The sequence below is a fragment of the Dendrobium catenatum genome, unplaced genomic scaffold (genome assembly GCF_001605985.2).
Source record: "Dendrobium catenatum unplaced genomic scaffold, ASM160598v2 fragScaff_scaffold_132, whole genome shotgun sequence".
NCBI classification, from domain to species: Eukaryota; Viridiplantae; Streptophyta; class Magnoliopsida; order Asparagales; family Orchidaceae; genus Dendrobium; species Dendrobium catenatum.
This window is the reverse complement of record NW_021318594.1, coordinates 17,911-37,078: the sequence shown is the minus strand read 5'-3', so window position 1 is coordinate 37,078 and position 19,168 is coordinate 17,911. Positions and strand designations below refer to the sequence as shown.

The 19,168-nt window shown below is 33.9% G+C and overlaps 1 protein-coding gene across 1 annotated transcript in view; it reads left to right on the top strand.

The window, feature by feature from the left end:
- The window catches only part of LOC110102194 (glycine--tRNA ligase, chloroplastic/mitochondrial 2), a gene marked incomplete at its 3' end in the record, with an annotated part of 127,639 nt that overhangs the window by 100,045 nt on the left and 8,426 nt on the right, over positions 1 to 19,168 (top strand). The window contains 5 exon segments of the mRNA XM_020830410.2: positions 11,371 to 11,445; positions 11,545 to 11,603; positions 11,860 to 11,953; positions 12,028 to 12,246; positions 13,924 to 14,018. Coding sequence (XP_020686069.1) covers positions 11,371 to 11,445; positions 11,545 to 11,603; positions 11,860 to 11,953; positions 12,028 to 12,246; positions 13,924 to 14,018 — 542 coding nt within the window.

Below are 19,168 nucleotides of genomic sequence, written 5' to 3'. Positions count from 1 at the left end.
AAAGATGGTGCAATTCCTATTTTAAATATTAAATCTTTCAATCCAAAATCCAAAAACCCAACTCTTCAATTTTCAAATCTAATTCCTACCAATATCCTAAACCCATGCTGCTACTATATGCCAGATGCACGTATTCTATACGTATCTGATTGATGACTAGCCTTAATCGAAAGTTCTCTCTCGTGATCGGGAGGGGTAATTAACTATAGGGGCTTGCGTCTATAGGAAACCAGAACTCAGATCATAAAGTCCTCATAAAATGAGGGCGAAATCTCTGGGTAGTGTCTTATCTACAAACCCATCTGCCTTCCAAAATTTACCCCGGAACTTAGTTCGTTAAAACTCCCTCGCTGAATAAGAAAAGCGAGCGGAGGCCGGGGCCGAATTTTTGGAGCCCACAACTATTGAGAGTAAAATTATTTAAAATTTATTCATCATTAATCGAGAGTTCTCTCTTATGTAGTAAGAGGGGTAATTAACTATGAGTGCTTGCGCTCTTAGGAAGTAAGGACCCCAGATCTTTAAACCTTGACACTACCCTCAGAAAAAATCTGGTTAATTTTAATCTGACTTAAGCGAAATGAAATCCTACAGCTGCAAAGTGGGATTCATGCATTCATGACATTTTTCTTGAGCCAACAAATAAGCTAGTAAATGAAACTTGAATTAAGATAAGAACTTGGAATATAGGTTTCTTTACAGATAAATTAATATAGTTAATAGATATTATGATTTATAGAAAGATAAATATTCTATATATTTAGGAAATTAAATAGGCTGAAAAGAAGGCTAAGAAGCATCATACTTTAGGAATTAAAATATGGTATTCATGTATGAGTCGTAATAGAAATGGTGTAGGTGTGATTATAGATAAAAAATTTAAGACAAATATTATAAAAATTAATAAAATTAGAGATAAAATTATGGCTTTAAAAATTGTTGTCGATGTTAAGACTATTGATATTATAAGTTCTTATGCTCCTCAAGTAGGTTTGGATATATGTTCAAAATTAAAATTTTGGAATGATTTAGAAAACTAATACAAAAGATACCTCTTGAATAATAAGTTTTTATTGGAGGAGTTTTAAATAGATATGATGGTAGATAGGTAGAATATTTTAAAAGCATTGATTGTGACTATGAGTTTGGAGCAACCAAAGAAGGTGGTAAAACTATATTAGATTTTTATTTAGTTAATAATTTATAATTACTAATACCTCATTTAAGAAAAGAAATGAGCATCTCATCATTTATAAGAATACATATACTAATACTCAGATCGATTATTTTCTTATAAGAAAAATATATCATTTAGATTATAAAATTGTAAAGTTATTATGAGTAAAAGTTTATGTATCTATCATTGTTTATTAGTTTTGAACTTTAAGATGAATGGATGAAATATGAAAAATAACATTAAACATTATTCTAGGATTTATATGGGTACATTTAAAAAACACCAACAAATATATTTTTGATATTAAGATTCTAAATTTTAAGATTTTATCTGTGCATGAGGAAATTAATATTATGTGGGAAAAAAGTAGCTAGTGATGTTAGAAATATTATAAAAGATGTGCTTTGAGTGCCAAAAAGAAAATCCCATAATACTAAAAATAGTAGGTGGTAGAGTCAAAATGTTCAAGAAAATATAAAAAATAAGAAGCGTTGTTATAGAAATTGATTTAAATGTAGAAGTTCAAAAAATTGAGAAATATGTAAATCGGTCTCTAAGGAGTCTATGAAATCAATATGCGATTTGAAGAATTTAACTTTTGATGATTGATATAATACATTAAATGCTAAGAAGTCGAATATATATATAAGTTAGCTTAACAGAGAAATATCAGAAGGTTTTAGTTCAGTTTAAGTGCATTACTGATGAAGATTAAAAAATATTTTTTATTTGAGGAGGATATTCAACAAAGGTGGATGAGATATTTTGATAAGCTTTTCAATGATACAATTGACTTTAGTGACCTTAACACCCTAAATAAAAATATATCTTTTTATTTTTATTGGTGAATTAAATACTGTCGTAGTTAGATCTCACGTCCTGGATGAGAAAAGTGGGATGTTGCGCTAGGTAGTCGATTGCCAGCGTAGAACTTTTCGAATAATCTTGACATGAATAATTTAATATATTTTGTTAATGCTATGATGTTCTCTAGAGCGACACGCTGTATGGCATGAAAACAATGATAAGGGTGCAAGGACCGTTGCATCGACAAAGGTTCCCACATCATTTATGGATCTAGGCAAAGAAGCAAATCCATAAAACTAAAATTAGGATATGAACTTGGAATGTTGGTACTTTTATAGGTAAATTAATAGAATTAATAGATATTATGATTCATAGGAAAATAAATATTATCTGCTTTTAGGAAATTAAGTGGGTTGGAGAGAAGGCTGAGGAGATTGATAGTTTAGGATTTAAACATAGGTATTCTAGTAAGAGCCATATTAAAAATGATGTAGGTGTGATTATAGATAAGAGTTTAAATTATAATAAAAATTAATAGAATTGAATATAAAATCATAGCTTTAAATATTGTTCTTAATGTTATGATTATTAATATTATAGGTGTTTATACTTTTCAAGTACATTTGAATATGAGTTGAAAATTATAATTTTGGAATGACTTAGAAGAATTAATATAAAAGATACCTCTTAAAAATATTTATTGATGGAGGTTTAAATGGACATGTTGGTAGAGAGATAGATGATTTTAAAAACATTCATGTTGGCTATGGGTTTGGAGTGACTAATAAAGGTGGTAAGACCATATTAGATTTTTTTTAGCTTATGATTTATATTTGCTAATATTTTTTTTTAAGAAAAGAGATGAGCATCTTATCACTTATAAGAATAGATATAAAAATATAGATTATTTAATTTCTTATAATAAAAATAGATCGTTAGATTACAAAGATTGTAAAGTTATTCCAAGTGAAAATATAAGTATTCAACATCGCTTATTAGTTTTATAGATGAAGGGGTAGAAAATAATGAATAAAGTAAAACGTTATTCTGGGATTAGATAGGGTCATTTAAAGAATATTAACAAAAATATTTTTTAGAGTAAGATACTAGATCTTAAGATTTTTTTTTTTATGTGTATGAGGAAGCTAATGTTATGAGGGAAAAAGTAGCTAATGATATTAAGAATGTTGCAAAAGATATGCTTGGATTATTAAAAGAAAAAACTCTTAATAGATACGAAGGAGGGTGAAAGATATATGTATGAGTTAGCCAAACAAAGATATAAAGAAGTAATGATGCAATGATAATTTCTGTATTTTCATTATCGAATATTAAACATTAGTTTTTAATTTAGTTTTATATTTTTTTTAGCTATCCAATGATGGGAAAGCATCCAATGATTATGGTAGGTTGTGCTTGGGCTTTGGTAGATCTTTGGTTTGCTAGGTTGATGGGTCCTTTAGGCTGCTGCTGGTTCTCGGGTTGGCTTATGGTTCTCGGTTTGAGCTGAAAATGATGATAGGAGGTGGTGGTTTATTGTAGTTGAGCTTTATTTTTCTAAGTTGCTAGCTCATTAATGTTGAGCTGAAGTTTAGTTCATTTATTGAACTACCTAGCTCATTAATCTAAAAAGGTATGCTCTTAAATTTTGGATTCAATTTGGAGTGGACTTGTCTCTTCTCCTCCCCTCTTTCTTCTCACTTCCCTGAGCTGGGTGATTTCCCGTGCTTTGTCCCTTAGGTTTCCGTGGTTGGCTGTTGGTTTCATGTGCTGGATGGTTTTCCAGTGCCTTTGTCCCTTTGGTTCTTACGGATTGCTGCTCGGTTCTGCGGATTTCTGCTTGGTTCCGTGAATCCCCTTCTTTGTTCTGCTGTGCTGTTTGAGATTTGTTGCTGTGGCTGTTGGCCTTTAATTTCCTAAAATCTAATTGGCTTATTTGGAGGTTTATGGCTGTTTGGTTCCCCACTCTTGCCTATATATAGAAGATGATTTTTGTGGGGAAAGGTTGTTGAAAATTATTGAGCATCGTCTCTTTTAAAACCTGAGGGTTTTCTTCTTCTTGGAAAAGCTTGAGAGCTTTGTCCACTTATTCTTCTCCTCTATTTCGTCTGGGCTTCTTACCTCTTTCTTCTCTACACAAGTTCCACTCCATTTGTATCCTTCTTCTTGAGCTTTGGAGGTGTTTGTTGGCTAATCTGGGAGCATTTGTTGGAGGAGTTTGGTTGGACGTTTGGACCTTCTTGCTGTGGTGGACTATCAGTTTGCTAGCCCTAAGCACATATTTAACCTACATTTCGATAGATGTGAGAAAACCGTTATGTCGGTTGTTCTGAGGATAGCGACTTTTATTATTTCTTTTGTTTCTTTTGATCTTTCTTCTAGTTTTTATCCGTCGATTTTTGTGCTAATAGATGATTGCTACTATTTGAATTGAGTTTGATTATAGTTTTGCCCATTGTTCTCCTTGTTTGGCTTTTCTAAGTAGTGTACTTGCATCAAGTTTGGTATCAGAGCAAGTTCTTATCCTTGGTTGGTGTGATTTTTGTTAGCATTTTGTTTTTGTTTGGGTTGGTTTTTTCCAATTTCTAAGATGGCTAATAATCCGGGGGATTGACAAAATCTTATGCGACAATTGAATCATTTGCAACAACAAATCAATACCATGGCTGAAGCAATTGACAATTTGAATGTTAATAATGCTAATGCTAATCCTAATGTTCAAATTTTTGAAAGTAAAGAGGAGGTTCCTAGAAATCAACATAGGCAAAAAAGAAATTGAGACTATGGAATTAAAATTGATGTTCTTAACTTTGAGGGTAAGCTACATCCCGATCAATTTTTTGAATTGGTAGAAAAGATGGATCAATCTTTTGAATGAAAAGAAATACCTGATAATAGGAAAGTTCGCTTTGCTAGCTTAAAACTTTCTGGTCTTGCCTTAACCTGGGGGAAAAATCTTTCAAAATAATAGACTTAGGAGGGGAAAAGAAAAAGTCCAAAACTGATAAAGAATGAAGGAGAAAATGAAAGAAAAATTTTTGCCAACTGATCATGCTCGAACAATATTCCAAGAATTTAATAACTTGAAACAAGGAAATCAATCCATTGAAGAATACATCGAAATATTTTACAAACTTCAATCCATAAACGATTTAGAAGAATCTGAAGAAAAAACTGTTTCAAGATACATCAATGGCTTAAAGTGGTCAATCCAAGATTAACTCAACTTGCATCACATCATTAAAATTGACGAAGCATATTGTATGACACTAAAATTGAAAAGCAACATTAAAGGGAAAGGGGTCACAATAAAGAAATAGAAACATATAAACGACGACCAACTGGCGGGGTTAAAACTCAATCTCAAACTTCTGGTGTGAAAGTTAAAACTTTTGAAAATCAAAATGTTGATAAAGGAAAATGGATTATGAGTGCTATGCCGACTGATCAACCTACATTATTAGGGCCATGTTATAAATGCGGGCTTTATGGTCATCTCTCTGTCACTTGTAGAAAAAACAATCCACCATGAAATAATCTCATTAAAAACAATGAAAATTTAGAAGAAGAAGAAGAAAATGAAACTGAATCTGAACATGACACTGAAATAGAAAAGATTGATGTTGAAGGAGATGAAGGTGAAGAGTTTTTAGTAATTCGACAAGTTTTAACAACAAAAATTGACGAAGGGGATAGGTGGCTAAGAATAAATATATTCAAAACAACTTGCACAATCGAAGGAAAAATCTGCACTATTATGATAAATAGTGAGAGTTCTGGAAATTTTGTATCTCATAAACTAGTTGATAAGCTTAAAATAAAATCAACACCACTTGCCAAATCCTATAAAATCTCTTAGTTCAAAGAAGGGGTGAGGTTCCAATCACTAAGCAATGTACTGTCAATTTGTCATTTGGGGGTTCTTTTAAAGATCAAGTTGTTTGTGATGTTGTGCCTCTTGAAGTTTGCCATATTTTGTTAGGACGACCTTGGCAATATGACCACAAAACTATTCACAATGAAGAGAAAAACACATTTACTTTGATGCAAAATAATGATTTTACTCTTCATCCACAAAAAAATGTGTCGGATTCATCTGTTAAGAAAAACACAGTTGCCAAAATTACTTCTCCTGATTTACTTTTAAACGCTAATGACTTGAAACATTCTAAAGTTGCTTATTTGATTTTGGGGAAAGAATTTGATACTGCTTTTCATATCAAACATAAGACTGGTGTTTTAAATAAGGTTGCTGATGTTTTAAGTCGGAGATCTCACTTGTTGATAATTGTTTATCCGACTGTTACTTCTTTTGATTTTTTGAAAGATACTTATGCAAGTGATTCTGATTTTAAGAATATTTGGGATTCTTGTCTTGCTTCTGAAACTGATCCTTCTGCTCAATTTGTTATACATCAAGATTTTTTGTTTAAGGGTTCTAGACTTTGCATAACTAAAAATTCTTTAAGAGAACAACTTGTAAAAGAATTGCATAGTGGAGGTTTGGATGGACATTTTGGGCAAAGGAAAATAATTGCTTTGGTTGAAGAAAAATATTTGGCCTCATATGAGAAAGTACATTGCTAAGCTGGTTAAACAAAGTAAAATATGTCAGGCTTTCAAGGGAACTTCACAAAATTCTGGTTTTTATACTCATCTGCCTATTCCAAACAAATCTTGGGAGGATATATCTATGGATTTCATTTTGGGCTTGCTTGTTACTATTCGAAAATTTGATTCTGTTCTTGTGGTGGTAGATCATTTTAGCAAAATGGCACATTTTATTCCTTGTAAGAAAACTTCTGATGCTTCTTACATTGCTGATCCTTTTTTTTAAAGAAATTGTTCGTCTTCACGGTATTCCTCGTACTTTTATTTCTTTTCGAGACACTAGATTTTTGAGTCATTTTTGGAGAACTCTTCGGGCAAAACTTGGGACTGCTCTTCAATTTAGTTGTGCATATCATTCTCAAACTGATGGGCAAACTGAAGTTGTCAATCGAAGTTTAGGAAATTTATTAAGATGTCTTGCTGGAGAAAAACTATCCCAATGGGATTTAGTCTTGCCTCAAGCTGAGTTTGCTTACAATAATTCTGTTAATCATTCTATTGGTAAAACTCCTTTTGAAATTATTTATGGACAACCTATTCCTCACATTTTAGATAGAAACTGCTTGTCTTTACCTAACAAAATTAGTGCTGAAGCTTTTGAGACTTTTGACTACATAAAGACTGTCCAACAGCAAGTCATTGAAAAACTCCAAAAAGCTAATGCTAAGTACAAATCTAATGCTGATAAACATTGAAAAGAAGTTATTTTCAATGAGGGTGACTTGGTTATGGCTTACTTTCGTCGCCAACGATTTCCTATTGGTACTTTTAGAAAGTTAAACATAAAGAAATTTGGACCTTTTCGTGTGCTTCGAAAATTAGGCACTAATTCCTATCTGTTGAATCTACCTATTTCTATTGGCACTTCTCCTGTATTTAATATTTTTGACCTTTCTTTATATGAAAGAAATTCTGACAATTCTGTAGAAATTGAAACTTTGCCACTCTCCACTTCTTTGGCAAAATCTGAAGAAGAGATTGAAGACATTATTGATGTCAGAATTTCTAAAACTAGACATGGTGAGCATAAGAGATTCTTGGCCAAATGGAAGAATCATCCTCTGACCAATTTCACTTGGATGGATGCTCATGAGTTAAAGTGATGTCATCCTGATCTTTTTCAAAAGTTACTGAAGCTTTCTCATCCGGAGATGAGAATTTCCCTCCAGGGGGGAATTGATGCAATCATAATTTATGTATTTTTATTATTGAATATTGAACATTAGTTTTAATTTAGTTTTATATTTTTTTAGCTATCCAATGATGAGAAAGCATCCAATGATCATGGTAGGTTGTGCTTGGGCTTTGGTAGACCTTTGGTTTGCTAGCTTGATGGGTCCTTTGGGCTGCTGCTGGTTATCGGGTTGGCTTATGGTTCTCGGTTTGAGCTGAAAATGATGATAGGAGGTGGTGGTTTATTGGAGTTGAGATTTATTTTTCTAAGTTGCTAGCTCATTAATGTTGAGCTGAAGTTTAGTTCATTTATTGAACTACCTAGCTCATTAATTTAAAAATGTATGCTCTTAAATTTTGAATTCAATTTGGAGTGGACTTGTCTCTTCTCCTCCCCTCTTTCTTCTCACTTCCCTGAGCTGGGTGATTTCCCGTGCTTTGTCCCTTGGGTTTCCGTGGCTAGCTGTTGGTTTCCTTTGCTGGGTGGTTTTCTCGTGACCTCTTTGGTTCTTGCTGATGGATGCTCGGTTCTGCGGTTTTCTGCTTGGTTTCGTGAATCCCCTTCTTTGTTCTGTTGTGCCATTTGGGATTTGTTGCTGTGGCTGTTGGCCTTTCATTTCCTAAAATCTAATTGGCTTATTTGGAGGTTTATGGCTGTTTGGTTCCCTACTCTTGCCTATATATAGAAGATGATTTTTATGGGGAAAGATTGTTGAAAATTATTGATGCGAGCAAAAATCCTTGGGGATAGCCCCCCCCCCCCCCCAAGAAATACTTGATCACCTCAAAAATAACAAAAGAGAGAGACTTAGGAATTAAGTAATAAGAAGAACAAACTCTTACATTTCATATAAAAAGACACTTATGAACTTTTGACTCAATCGACTCAAGCAAGACACCTTACAACTCTTACAAACGACACAAACACAAATTAAAACCTAAACCTGCTTTCCAAGAGGGAATGATACAATGGAGTGGATACTTGCGGAGATGCGAAAGAGACTAGAAGCCGAGAATAAGGATGGAAAGAACTCGCAAGTCTCTCCGAGAGGTAGAAGAAGAAGAAGAAGCTCTCAAGCTCTTCCAAGAAAATCCGCAAATTTCTTTTCAAAAATTCTTTCTTAACATTACATTAAAACATTCCAAAACATCTCATATTTATAGACATGAGAGGGGAATACAAACAACCACTTCAATGATTTCCCACAGGAATCCAAGCATAACAAACCACGGAAAAGCCCCCCAACCTCACGGGAAACAACCCAGCCAGGGACCTGAAGAGGCAGCCGCGGAAACCCAAGAGGCAAGTACGAAACCAAGGCACCAAAGCACGAGAAAGGCCACCCAGCAGAAAAACCAGCAGCCAACTGTGGAAACCAAGGAGCCAAGGCACGGAAATAGCCAACCGTGGAATCCAACGAGCCAAGGCATGAAAAACAACAAGCACAGGGAATCCAAAATCCATTTTGGAAACCCAAGGGACAAACTACGAATTTTAAGTGACAAAACTGTAAATAAATAACTACATAAATAAGAAAATAAATGAATTAAAACCTAGCTAATAATGAGCTAACCTTTAGTTCAATAAAAGAACTAAAAATTGGCTCATAATGAGCTAAATTTCAGTTCAAAATTTTTTGAGATAGCAAGCTCAAGGGAAGTCAAAACAAAATTTTTTTTTGGGTTTGATTTGACCCCCCCCCCCCCCCTTGCCTACATCAATTATTGAGCATTTTCTCTTTTAAAACCTGAGGGTTTTCTTCTTCTTGAAAAAGCTTGAGAGCTTTGTCCACTTCTTCTTCTCCTCTATTTCGTCTGAGCTTCTTACCTCTTTCTTCTCTACGCAAGTTCCACTCCATTTGTATCCTTCTTCTTGAGCTTTGGGGGTGTTTGTTGGCTTATTTGCATTTGCTGGAGTTTGGCTGAACGTTTGGACCTTCTTGCTGTGGTGGACCATCGGTTTCCTAGCCCTAAGCACATACTTTACTTAACATACATTTCGATGCATGTGAGGAAACCGTTCTGTCGGTTGTTCTGAGGATTGCGACTTTTATTATTTGTTTTGTTTCTTTTAATCTTTCTTCTAGTTTTTATCTGTCGGTTTTTGTGCTAATAGATGATTGCTACTATTTGAATCAAGTTTGGTTATAGTTTTGCCCATTGTTCTCATTGTTTGGCTTTTCTAACTAGTGTGCTTGCAACAAGTAAGGATTAAGTTCAAGTAAATTGTATTAACGATGAAGATCAAAAAGTGCTTTTACTGGAAGAAGATATTCAACAAAGGTGGATGAGATATTTTTATGAACTCTTTAATGAAGATTATGAGAATGCGATATGCTTTGGTGACCTTAGCACTCTAAATAAAAATAAAGATTTTTTTTATTATTGGCGTATTAATAAAACTGAAGTTAGAGTGGGTTTAAATAAAATGAAATATGGAAAAACTGTTGGACCTTATGATATCCGAATAGAGGTATGGAAATGCTTAGGAGAAGAAGGAATTTCATGGCTTAGTAAACTCGAATCAGTGCCGATTTGCATCGAATTTGTTTCGATGAAGCTCGGGGATGTTCAATTGGGTTCGATTTGGATTGATTTTGGTTTGATTTGATCGAGTTGAGTATCATTTGATAAAATCGAATTTAATTTGATTAAATTCTGGTCCAATTTGTGTTAAATTTCGCTCGACAATGGTTAATCAAGTTGATTGAGTCTGATCGAGCCCAGTCAGGCTTGAATCGGCTCAATCGGGGCCTGATCGACATGAAAATAAAGTCAATAGAGTATGCTTAATCATTTGTAGGCTTGACATCATCTTCTAGCTACAACACGTTTTTAAAAAGGTAACCTTTTTGTTAAGCTAAAACAAAAAATAAAATGTAGTGGCAAGGTCTAGTGCAAAAGTTAATACTCATAGTAATTACTCCAACTCAAAATTTGCATGCTTCTCTCTTGAATCCTTTCTTCTCATTGATAAATCTGAATCTCTACAAGTCTTAGGTTTCATTTGGGATGGCTTTCTTACTTCTTTTTAAATTAGTTTTTTAGAATAAATATTTTTTGAACTAAAATTTTTTCTACTAGAAAGCTGTTTTTGAAAGTATTAAAAAAGCTTTCCCAAACGAAACTTTAATCTTCATCTCTCAAACCCTAGGCATGCGTCATTGTAGATTTTAAATTTCAGTGATTCTTCAGCTAGGCTTATTTATGGATGAAGGGTCCTTCTAAATAAACATATTTTTTCTCTAAACATTAAATAACTAAACGGCATTTTATTTTTTTAAAACAAAAAAATAAAGAGGTGACAAATGTATTCTTACAGAACATGTTCAGGGGAATATATTACTTTTTCAATTTTAAAACTTGCTTCGTCTTATCTTTTTTTCAGTTAAATATATATATTTTCGAAGTTCATGCTTAATTCACTGAGATGAAGCATTTCATGCTTTTTCGTTTGAAGACTTTTCACATTAGAGAATCAAATAAACTTAAAATCAATTGCTACTGCAGCTCTAAAGAAATTTTATTAATTCTGCTGAAAAATTTAGTTCAATTTGGTACTTAAATTCTTTTTTAATTGTCTGCTTGTTTATACTGTCCAGGTCATGCAGAAATACCAGAAGTACCTTCCATTGACTGATGAATCAGGCAGCAAGCTACTGCCATTCTTTATAGCTGTGAGGATCTTTATATGTTTCGGAAACATTAATCCATTATCTATTGTGTAACAACTTTAATTTGTTGAATTAAACCCTTTATTAATTGCTGTCTTCTAGGTTGGGAATGGTATTTTAAACGAAAGTGTAGTTCAAAAAGGAAACGAAGCTGTGCTGAGGTTAGAAATTGATTGTTTTCATCCTTGGTGCTTGTTTTATCTTCTTTGGTTACAATACTAGTATGATATTAAAATTTGTTGTGGTCTAAGTAATTTGAAGGCTTCATTGTTTGAAACGAGTGGGATGGTATATAACCTTTTATTCTTACGTTTCTTTTCTTTTTTACATGGTTTGATAATCTTTTTGTTCTTCTTTTATTCATGTTGATACTTAGATTCTTGGTTTTGTAATAAACTGAGTTTTTTTTTTAATCAGAGCTCGCTATGAGGATGCAAGGTTTTTCTATATGATGGATACTAAGAGGAAGTTGTCTGAATTTCGAGGTTCCCTGAATGGCATTCTTTTTCATGTAAGTTGGGCATTTTTATCTGTTGTCTTTTATCAGTTTACTTGTTCTAAAGTTCGATCATTCAAAACGAACAGGAAAAGTTGGGGACAATGCTTGACAAGATTTCTCGTGTCCAGAAGATAGTTACTAAATTAGCTCCTGCACTGGGCATGGGTGAGGATGCTTTTCCTTTTGTTGAAACAGCTGCAGCACTGGCCATGTCCGATCTTGCAACATCAGTTGTGACAGAGTTCACTTCCCTTTCTGGAATAATGGCACGCCATTATGCTTTGAAGGATGGTTATCCAGAGGAGGTAAGTAAATATTTTCTTTAGTACATCTTTTACACTCTTTAGAATATAATATAAATCCGAATATTCTATCGCGTGTTCTATAATGATAAATTTATTTTTTGCCTACAACCTTGTTTCAGATTAAAAAATCTTATAAAAACTGTCATTTAGAGTTCCCTTACAGGCAACTCTGATAAGGTAGGGTTTCTTTTATTCGAAATTAACTGAAAGCTGCAGAACTAAATAGATGAGTGCATGCAATTTCATCTGATGTTGGACAAGCATGTCTTATGTCTTGGATTAGTATTTTAATTGAGTTATCATTGCATGTTTGCTTTTTGTTTATTTATCATCCTTATTTTAAAGTCAAAGATAATATGGTCATTTTTTGGTTGCTTTTTACTTCATATGGTTGTCCAAGGGGCAAATGTAAAAGGCGGTCATGATTATGAATGTATTTTTTGGCTTCTTCCCTATTAATCCAAATTATGTACATTGTTCACTTAATGGTTTTATATGTAGAGTTTTTCTTCATCTCCCTCCCTTTTTTCTTTTCTAAGAATTTCACAGTTCTGTTATAGCAGTCTTTTTCTAATTTTTGCATCAAAGCCAGGTTCTATCATTTCTTCACATCTTTCTATGAATTTTACTACAAAAATTCCCACATTAAAATCCCTTACCGATTGCATTCTTTTATCTGCAATTCTCTAACAACAACATGTTTAACTACCTTGCAATCCTACTTATTCCATAATATCATATAATCCCCCCACTCGATGACCTCATAACTTCCTCCTCTTTGATATACCAAAACCCTATGAAAACCTTATCACACTTCTTAAGATGCAATGCGATTATGAGGCGATTATCTTTCACTATTGAGGCGATTATGACTACATTGATTAAATGCACCTAGATCATTTTATCAAAACATCTGCAATGAGATTACCATAGATCTTTTTACTATAGCAAATGATTATTTCCTGGAGATTTAGTACTTTTTTGGATGTAAAGCTGAAAACTCCCAAATTCTTGGTAGTCTTATGAAACATAACTATGGAAGCAATAGAAGGTTTAAGATTATTCAACAATTAAGTGAGAACGGCATAATCAGCTGCTTGCTATTTGTAGAATTGAAGGATATCATTGTGAGTAGGATGTAGTAGAGATTTATGAGGAATGTGGTTGGAGATGCAGCTGTGGGATAGCCTTGCTAAGTGTGAATGATCAAAGTAGATGGCACTGCTAGGCAGGGCTGGTGAGTGCGATCAAGCAATGCACAACCGGAGTTATAGGCTATGAATGCGAAGATTAATGTGGTGAAATTCCATGTGTTTTTTAGGACTAGTTTGTCTTTTTTATTTTAATCAGGGGTAGTTTTGTCATTTTAATAAGACATGCTTCTAGAAATAGGGCCCAAGTCTTTTAATATTAGATTTGAAGTTAAATAAAAAAATATTTTTCCTTCATCTGTAGGTGTTTATTCACTATTCCAAGGGTTTCTGATGATTTATTCCATTTTCATAATTTCTTTTCCTTATTTTTGCGTTGTGTGCATTTAGTTTGGTCATCATGGAATATCTTCTAATCGTAATGTTATTCTTATCTTTTATAATCATGAATATAAAATGATATATTCTAAACTCTACTGCATGAAAAGAATTATATTCATGAGCTAAGGAACCTTAATGCTTGAAGATTGCAGAAGCACTTTTCGAGATCACTCTTCCCAGATTTTCGGGGGATTTACTTCCAAAAACTGATGCGGGGATAGTTTTAGCGATCGCTGACAGGTAATCATTTCTGTTTCATTAGTCTTTGCAGGAATGTATATAATCTACTTGATTGTATTTGTTCTTTTTGCTTACAGAGCCTAAAGCCTCACTAAGCTAACCGTCAAACCATAGAATGTGTATAAACCACGTATACTTGTGCTAGAGATTGCAATTTTGAATACTCATGTTTTCATTGAAAGGGAATTATAAACTAATTAAATATTATATAAATATGAAATGTTATACAGTATCAGAATTCTTAGAACCTTAGTCCAAATATTCCCCCTAAAACCTACTAAACTTGTAGTTTGTTAAATTAAAATTAATTATCACCATTAATAAACCATTCAAACCTTATTTTAGAAGCGTAAACCGCTTATTTTAAATGCCATTGTTTTTTCAAAATGGCATGTAATTTGCTAAGATATCTTTGTGGTCGGCTTCACATTCTTAAACCTTGGCAGTCGATAAACATTTAGAACATTCTAATGAATGCAAGCAGGTGTTAAAGACACGGATGCTTGAAATTATTTATGGAAATTAGAATGGTATAAAAAGCAAATGATGACATTGTAATCATGATTTGTCATGTAATTCTGCTAAACATAGCAGTCGGGAACAAATATGGTTACTTGGTCTTAAACTATCCGATGAGAATAATCAAGTCTTTATAAAAATTTCTTATCTCATGTTTGGTTTAATATTCTGTATTTTGTTGAGATCCCAAGCGATACTATGCCTAGCTGGGTTGAAATTGTGCCTCATTTTAAGATCCCTAAATGAAACTATGCTTGCTTAGGTTGTCATTGTGCCTTTTGCCAAAATTCTGAATGAAATTATATCTAAATGGGCAGACATGGAGCTTTTTGCTGAAATCCCTTGTAAACAAAAGATTGAACTCTATGTTGGCAGAGAAAAAAAGAGCTCCCAAAAATCCCTTGCAAGGTTGTCTTTGTCTGTGCGTGCCATGACTCTTTGTTCCAGAATACCTATAAAATTCTACTTGCGCAGATACTATTATGGTTACACATGCATTACAATTTTGAAAATACAAGAGTAGTTATACCTGCATTACTTTAATAACCCGAACCCATGGGTCGAAGAGTTGAAGAAGACGAAGGAGACAGAGAGGCTAAACTTTGTAGTTGATCTGTGGATTGAAGACGAGGGAAATGAAGAGACTTGTTCGTTCAATCGGTATTGTCGTTGATTTGATACCTAGTGTTAAATGAGGCGAAGTAGAATAACTATTTCCATTGTTTGGGAGTTTCTTTATGCTTATGCAAGAAGACGAAGGGAACGATGAGCTTGTCATTTTGTTTCCGTGAGGAAGGTGAGCAGCTCGGGTTGATTTCATCATTTGGAGTCTTTGTTTAAAATTGCGCAATTGGAGGCGCGCCTTTGCGCAATTCAGCCCTCAAGCGCCTTAAAGCCCACGTAATTCTGGCTCCAGATGAGGCATACGCCTCACGGGTCTAGAGGAGCGCCTCTAAGGCGCTATTGCGCAATTTTATGTGAGGCGTACACCTCTTTAAACTAGGTCCCACCTACTTAAAATGACATGTTTCTCATGTTAAACCATTCGGCTCCAGTGAACTGAAAAAAATCATCCCGCAAAGTTCCGCACGGGCTCCGTTCGCAGAAGCTCTGCTCGCTGTCAGCCGCCTCTCCCGCCAGCATAACCTCACGCCTGTGATCAAGAAAGGTCTGGCCGCCATCTACAAGCACTCCATTATAGGTTTTAGGTATTTTTTTTAAGTTCAAGAAAAGTTTTTTTTTAAGTTATAGAAAATCTAGGATTTTCTATTTTTTGAGATTTTTTGTATGTTTTCGCATTTGTGCATTAGGAAATATTGTTAGGGGAAAGGAAAAGACAGATACGTCATTGCGGCGTGACCCTTCTTGGAAATACAGTGTACAAGTTGATGTTGGAGGCGGCGAGAAGACGTATGTGTATTTAAAATACAATTTTTGTGAGAACGTGGCGAAGGGCGGAGTAACCCGCATGAAGGAACACTTATTATGCTCTCATATTATCGCAATCCTCAATTTCAATATTCAGAGAGGAAATCTTCAAACCCAGAGGTGAAGCTTGGTCTGTATCATTGCATGGAACGACTAATACCGGAGTAGACAGATAGGGAGCTTGCAGATTTACAACTTTTTCTATTTCGGAATAAAAAAGGTTTTTTTGGTTTGCATGCAACAAAATCAACGATTGTCAAACGGTCTCCAGGTATATTTATTTTGGTAAATGCAAGACACTTTATTAAGTTTTGATTATTATTTTTCTTCTTGAAAACAGTTGAATGGTGGATTTAATTTGGTGATTCCACCCCTGAGTTACAGAGTTTTGCTGTAAGAGTTTTGGGCCTCACTTGTTCTTCTTCTGGGTTTGAGCGAAACTGAAGTACATATAGTTAAGTGCAAACAAAGAGAAGAAATCGGCTATCAACACTCAGAATGAACTCCCTTGTATATATTATGCACAACAAGGGGTTAAGAGATAAGAGGTTGAGGAATAAGGGGTTGAAGGATGATGAGGATCCGTTGGTGTGTGATGATGTGCCATCTGATAATGAGTGTTTTATAGATGATGAGACAAGTTTGCCATTATCAGACTTACAGCTAGAGGATCTAAGTGTGGATGTCTTGAGGGGCGAAGCAGATCAAGTGGGCACATCCACTAGTACCACACCACACACATCCACTAGCTCTGCAGCACAACAATCAAGTAAAAGTATTCCACAACTTCTTATTATGCTATTGCATTATATTTATATCAAGTGAGCAATTAACATGATAATGAATTAATGATCATTCTTATTGAACAGGGAAGCGAAAAGTGAGTCATATTGAAGATGATGAAGATATGACATTCATAGATACAATTGGAGAAGAAGATTCCCTTGAAGACCCATTTAGTGATGGAATATGATTTAATTTTATATGTTCTTTCTTAATTGTACTTTGGGAGTTCTGATAGACTATAATTTTGTGGTTTTGTAGTTTGGAACATACTTTTATTGCATCTCTTTTCTTAATTTTCACTAACTCCACTTGTCATTTAGATGTTTTTATTGTATGATAGAATCTTGCTATTATTTACTTGCTAAAATCCTTAAATTCTCATTTACTCAATTCTGCGTCCGTGAGGCTTATGCCTCAGACCGCCTCGAGGCTTATTTAGGAAAATTTAAACCTTGTTTGGAGTCATGGTCGTTACTATAAAAACTGAGAGATAAGTTAGAGATGGGCTGAGACGGGGGAGACCGAGAGAAAAGGAAAGGAGTCGAGAGCACGGACAAGTGTTTGGGGTTGGCAAAGGACAATGAAGGCAAGGGCTCGGGATGGGCTCGATCGATCGGTTATTGGAATGAAAAAATGTGTAATTTAATTTAGAAATCTTTTTATTAAAATTTTATGAAATAGATTAATTTTGAGAATTTTAAATATTAATAATAATAAACTTTGAATGAAATTATGCATTTACAAGTAGAAATTTATTATGATTTAAATATTATAAATGTATACATGTATATGTGTGTTATTTAATGAAAAAATTATTTTGTAATACTAAATTTAAATATCAGTTATTTAAAGAAAGAAAGTTTATATTTGATTAAGATTTTAATCAAGAATTTTTAATTAAAAAAAAAGAGACGACAACATCAAGTCTTTATCCCACTGTGGGGTCTGCTATATGAATTTTTTTTTCTCAATTGGGTCATGTTAATAATCAAATTCTTATTTAAATTTAAAAAATAAAGATCATTTCTAATATTTTCTAATCAAGTCTTTTTTTAGGTCTATCTTTACTTTTCTTAATATAAGTCAAATCTTATATATCTACTTTCCTAACCGAGTCATTGGAATGCTGCTTTTTTATGTGACCAAACCATCTAAGACGACTCTATTTAATCTTTTCGTGTATATGCTCATTTGTCTCGAAGAGTAAAGCCACTTATCCACCCGAGCACTCTCATCTCTGCAATACTTAACGTGATGTTATGCTTCTCTTTTAATGGACAACATTCTGCATCATAAAGCATTGCCTTTCTCACCATCCTCTTATAGAATTTTCCTTTAAGTTTGAGGAGGAATTTTCTATCACACAATAAGCTTGATGCACTCTACCTCAACCATCCAACTTGAATTCTACTAATATCCTCTTCTATTTCACCGTCACCTTGAATAATAGAGCCACGATATTTAAAACATGTACTCTTAGACTTGATCGTTTAAAGTCACAATCCACACACTATATCTATTATTATTAAAATTACACTCTATATATTCAATTTTAGATCTACTCAAATAAAATCCTTTAGACTCTAAGGTTGATCTCCATAATTCAAGTTTACCTTCAACTTCTTCTTTAGTCTTATCAACAAGAAGAATATCATTAACAAAAACATACACCAGGGTACAACCTCTTGCAAATGTCTTGTGAGAACATCCATGACTAAAACAAAAAGATATGGGCTTATGATGTAAAACGTACATGCGAAGATGAATTACTTTAATGTTATTTGCACGCTTAATATTTAGAGCACAATAATTATAAGCTTTATATTGATTTTAAACGACAAAAGAAAACACAATAAGCGGTAAGACAAACTTAGGCTGAATCACACGCGTAAGAGTTAAGATCATAAAACAATCAAGTCAATCTAATGTTGCATACATGAATGGCTTCAACAAGAAATCCCTACTCTAACAATAAGACTAGTCACTACAAGGAGATCCTTCACTCAACTTATCTACTTAAAAGGGTTTAGCGGAGAGAGTGACGTGAATCTTCATGAATAATTTATAAACCACAATTGAAAAGTGACTAAGAGATTTAAGGATTTGGAGGAGAGTTTACCCAAATAATCAGAGAATACGAAGCTTCCAATTTGATCACCAAGGCACTAGATGAAGAGCAATCAGCAACGTCAAGGCTTCGACACTGTTAGGAAGGTGATCATTGACTTCTTGGACAGCAGGGCAGCAAGAATATGGCCACCAAACTGATTGGCCAGCAACTGGAGAGTGTTGGTAGCAGCATGTGTTGATTGAGAAACCCTTTTGGCCTTCAGAATACTTCCAACAGCAGTCCGAACAACAACTAAGGAGATGGGACAGCAGTTTGTCCCGTCAGAGGAGTCTTAGGCAGCAATATG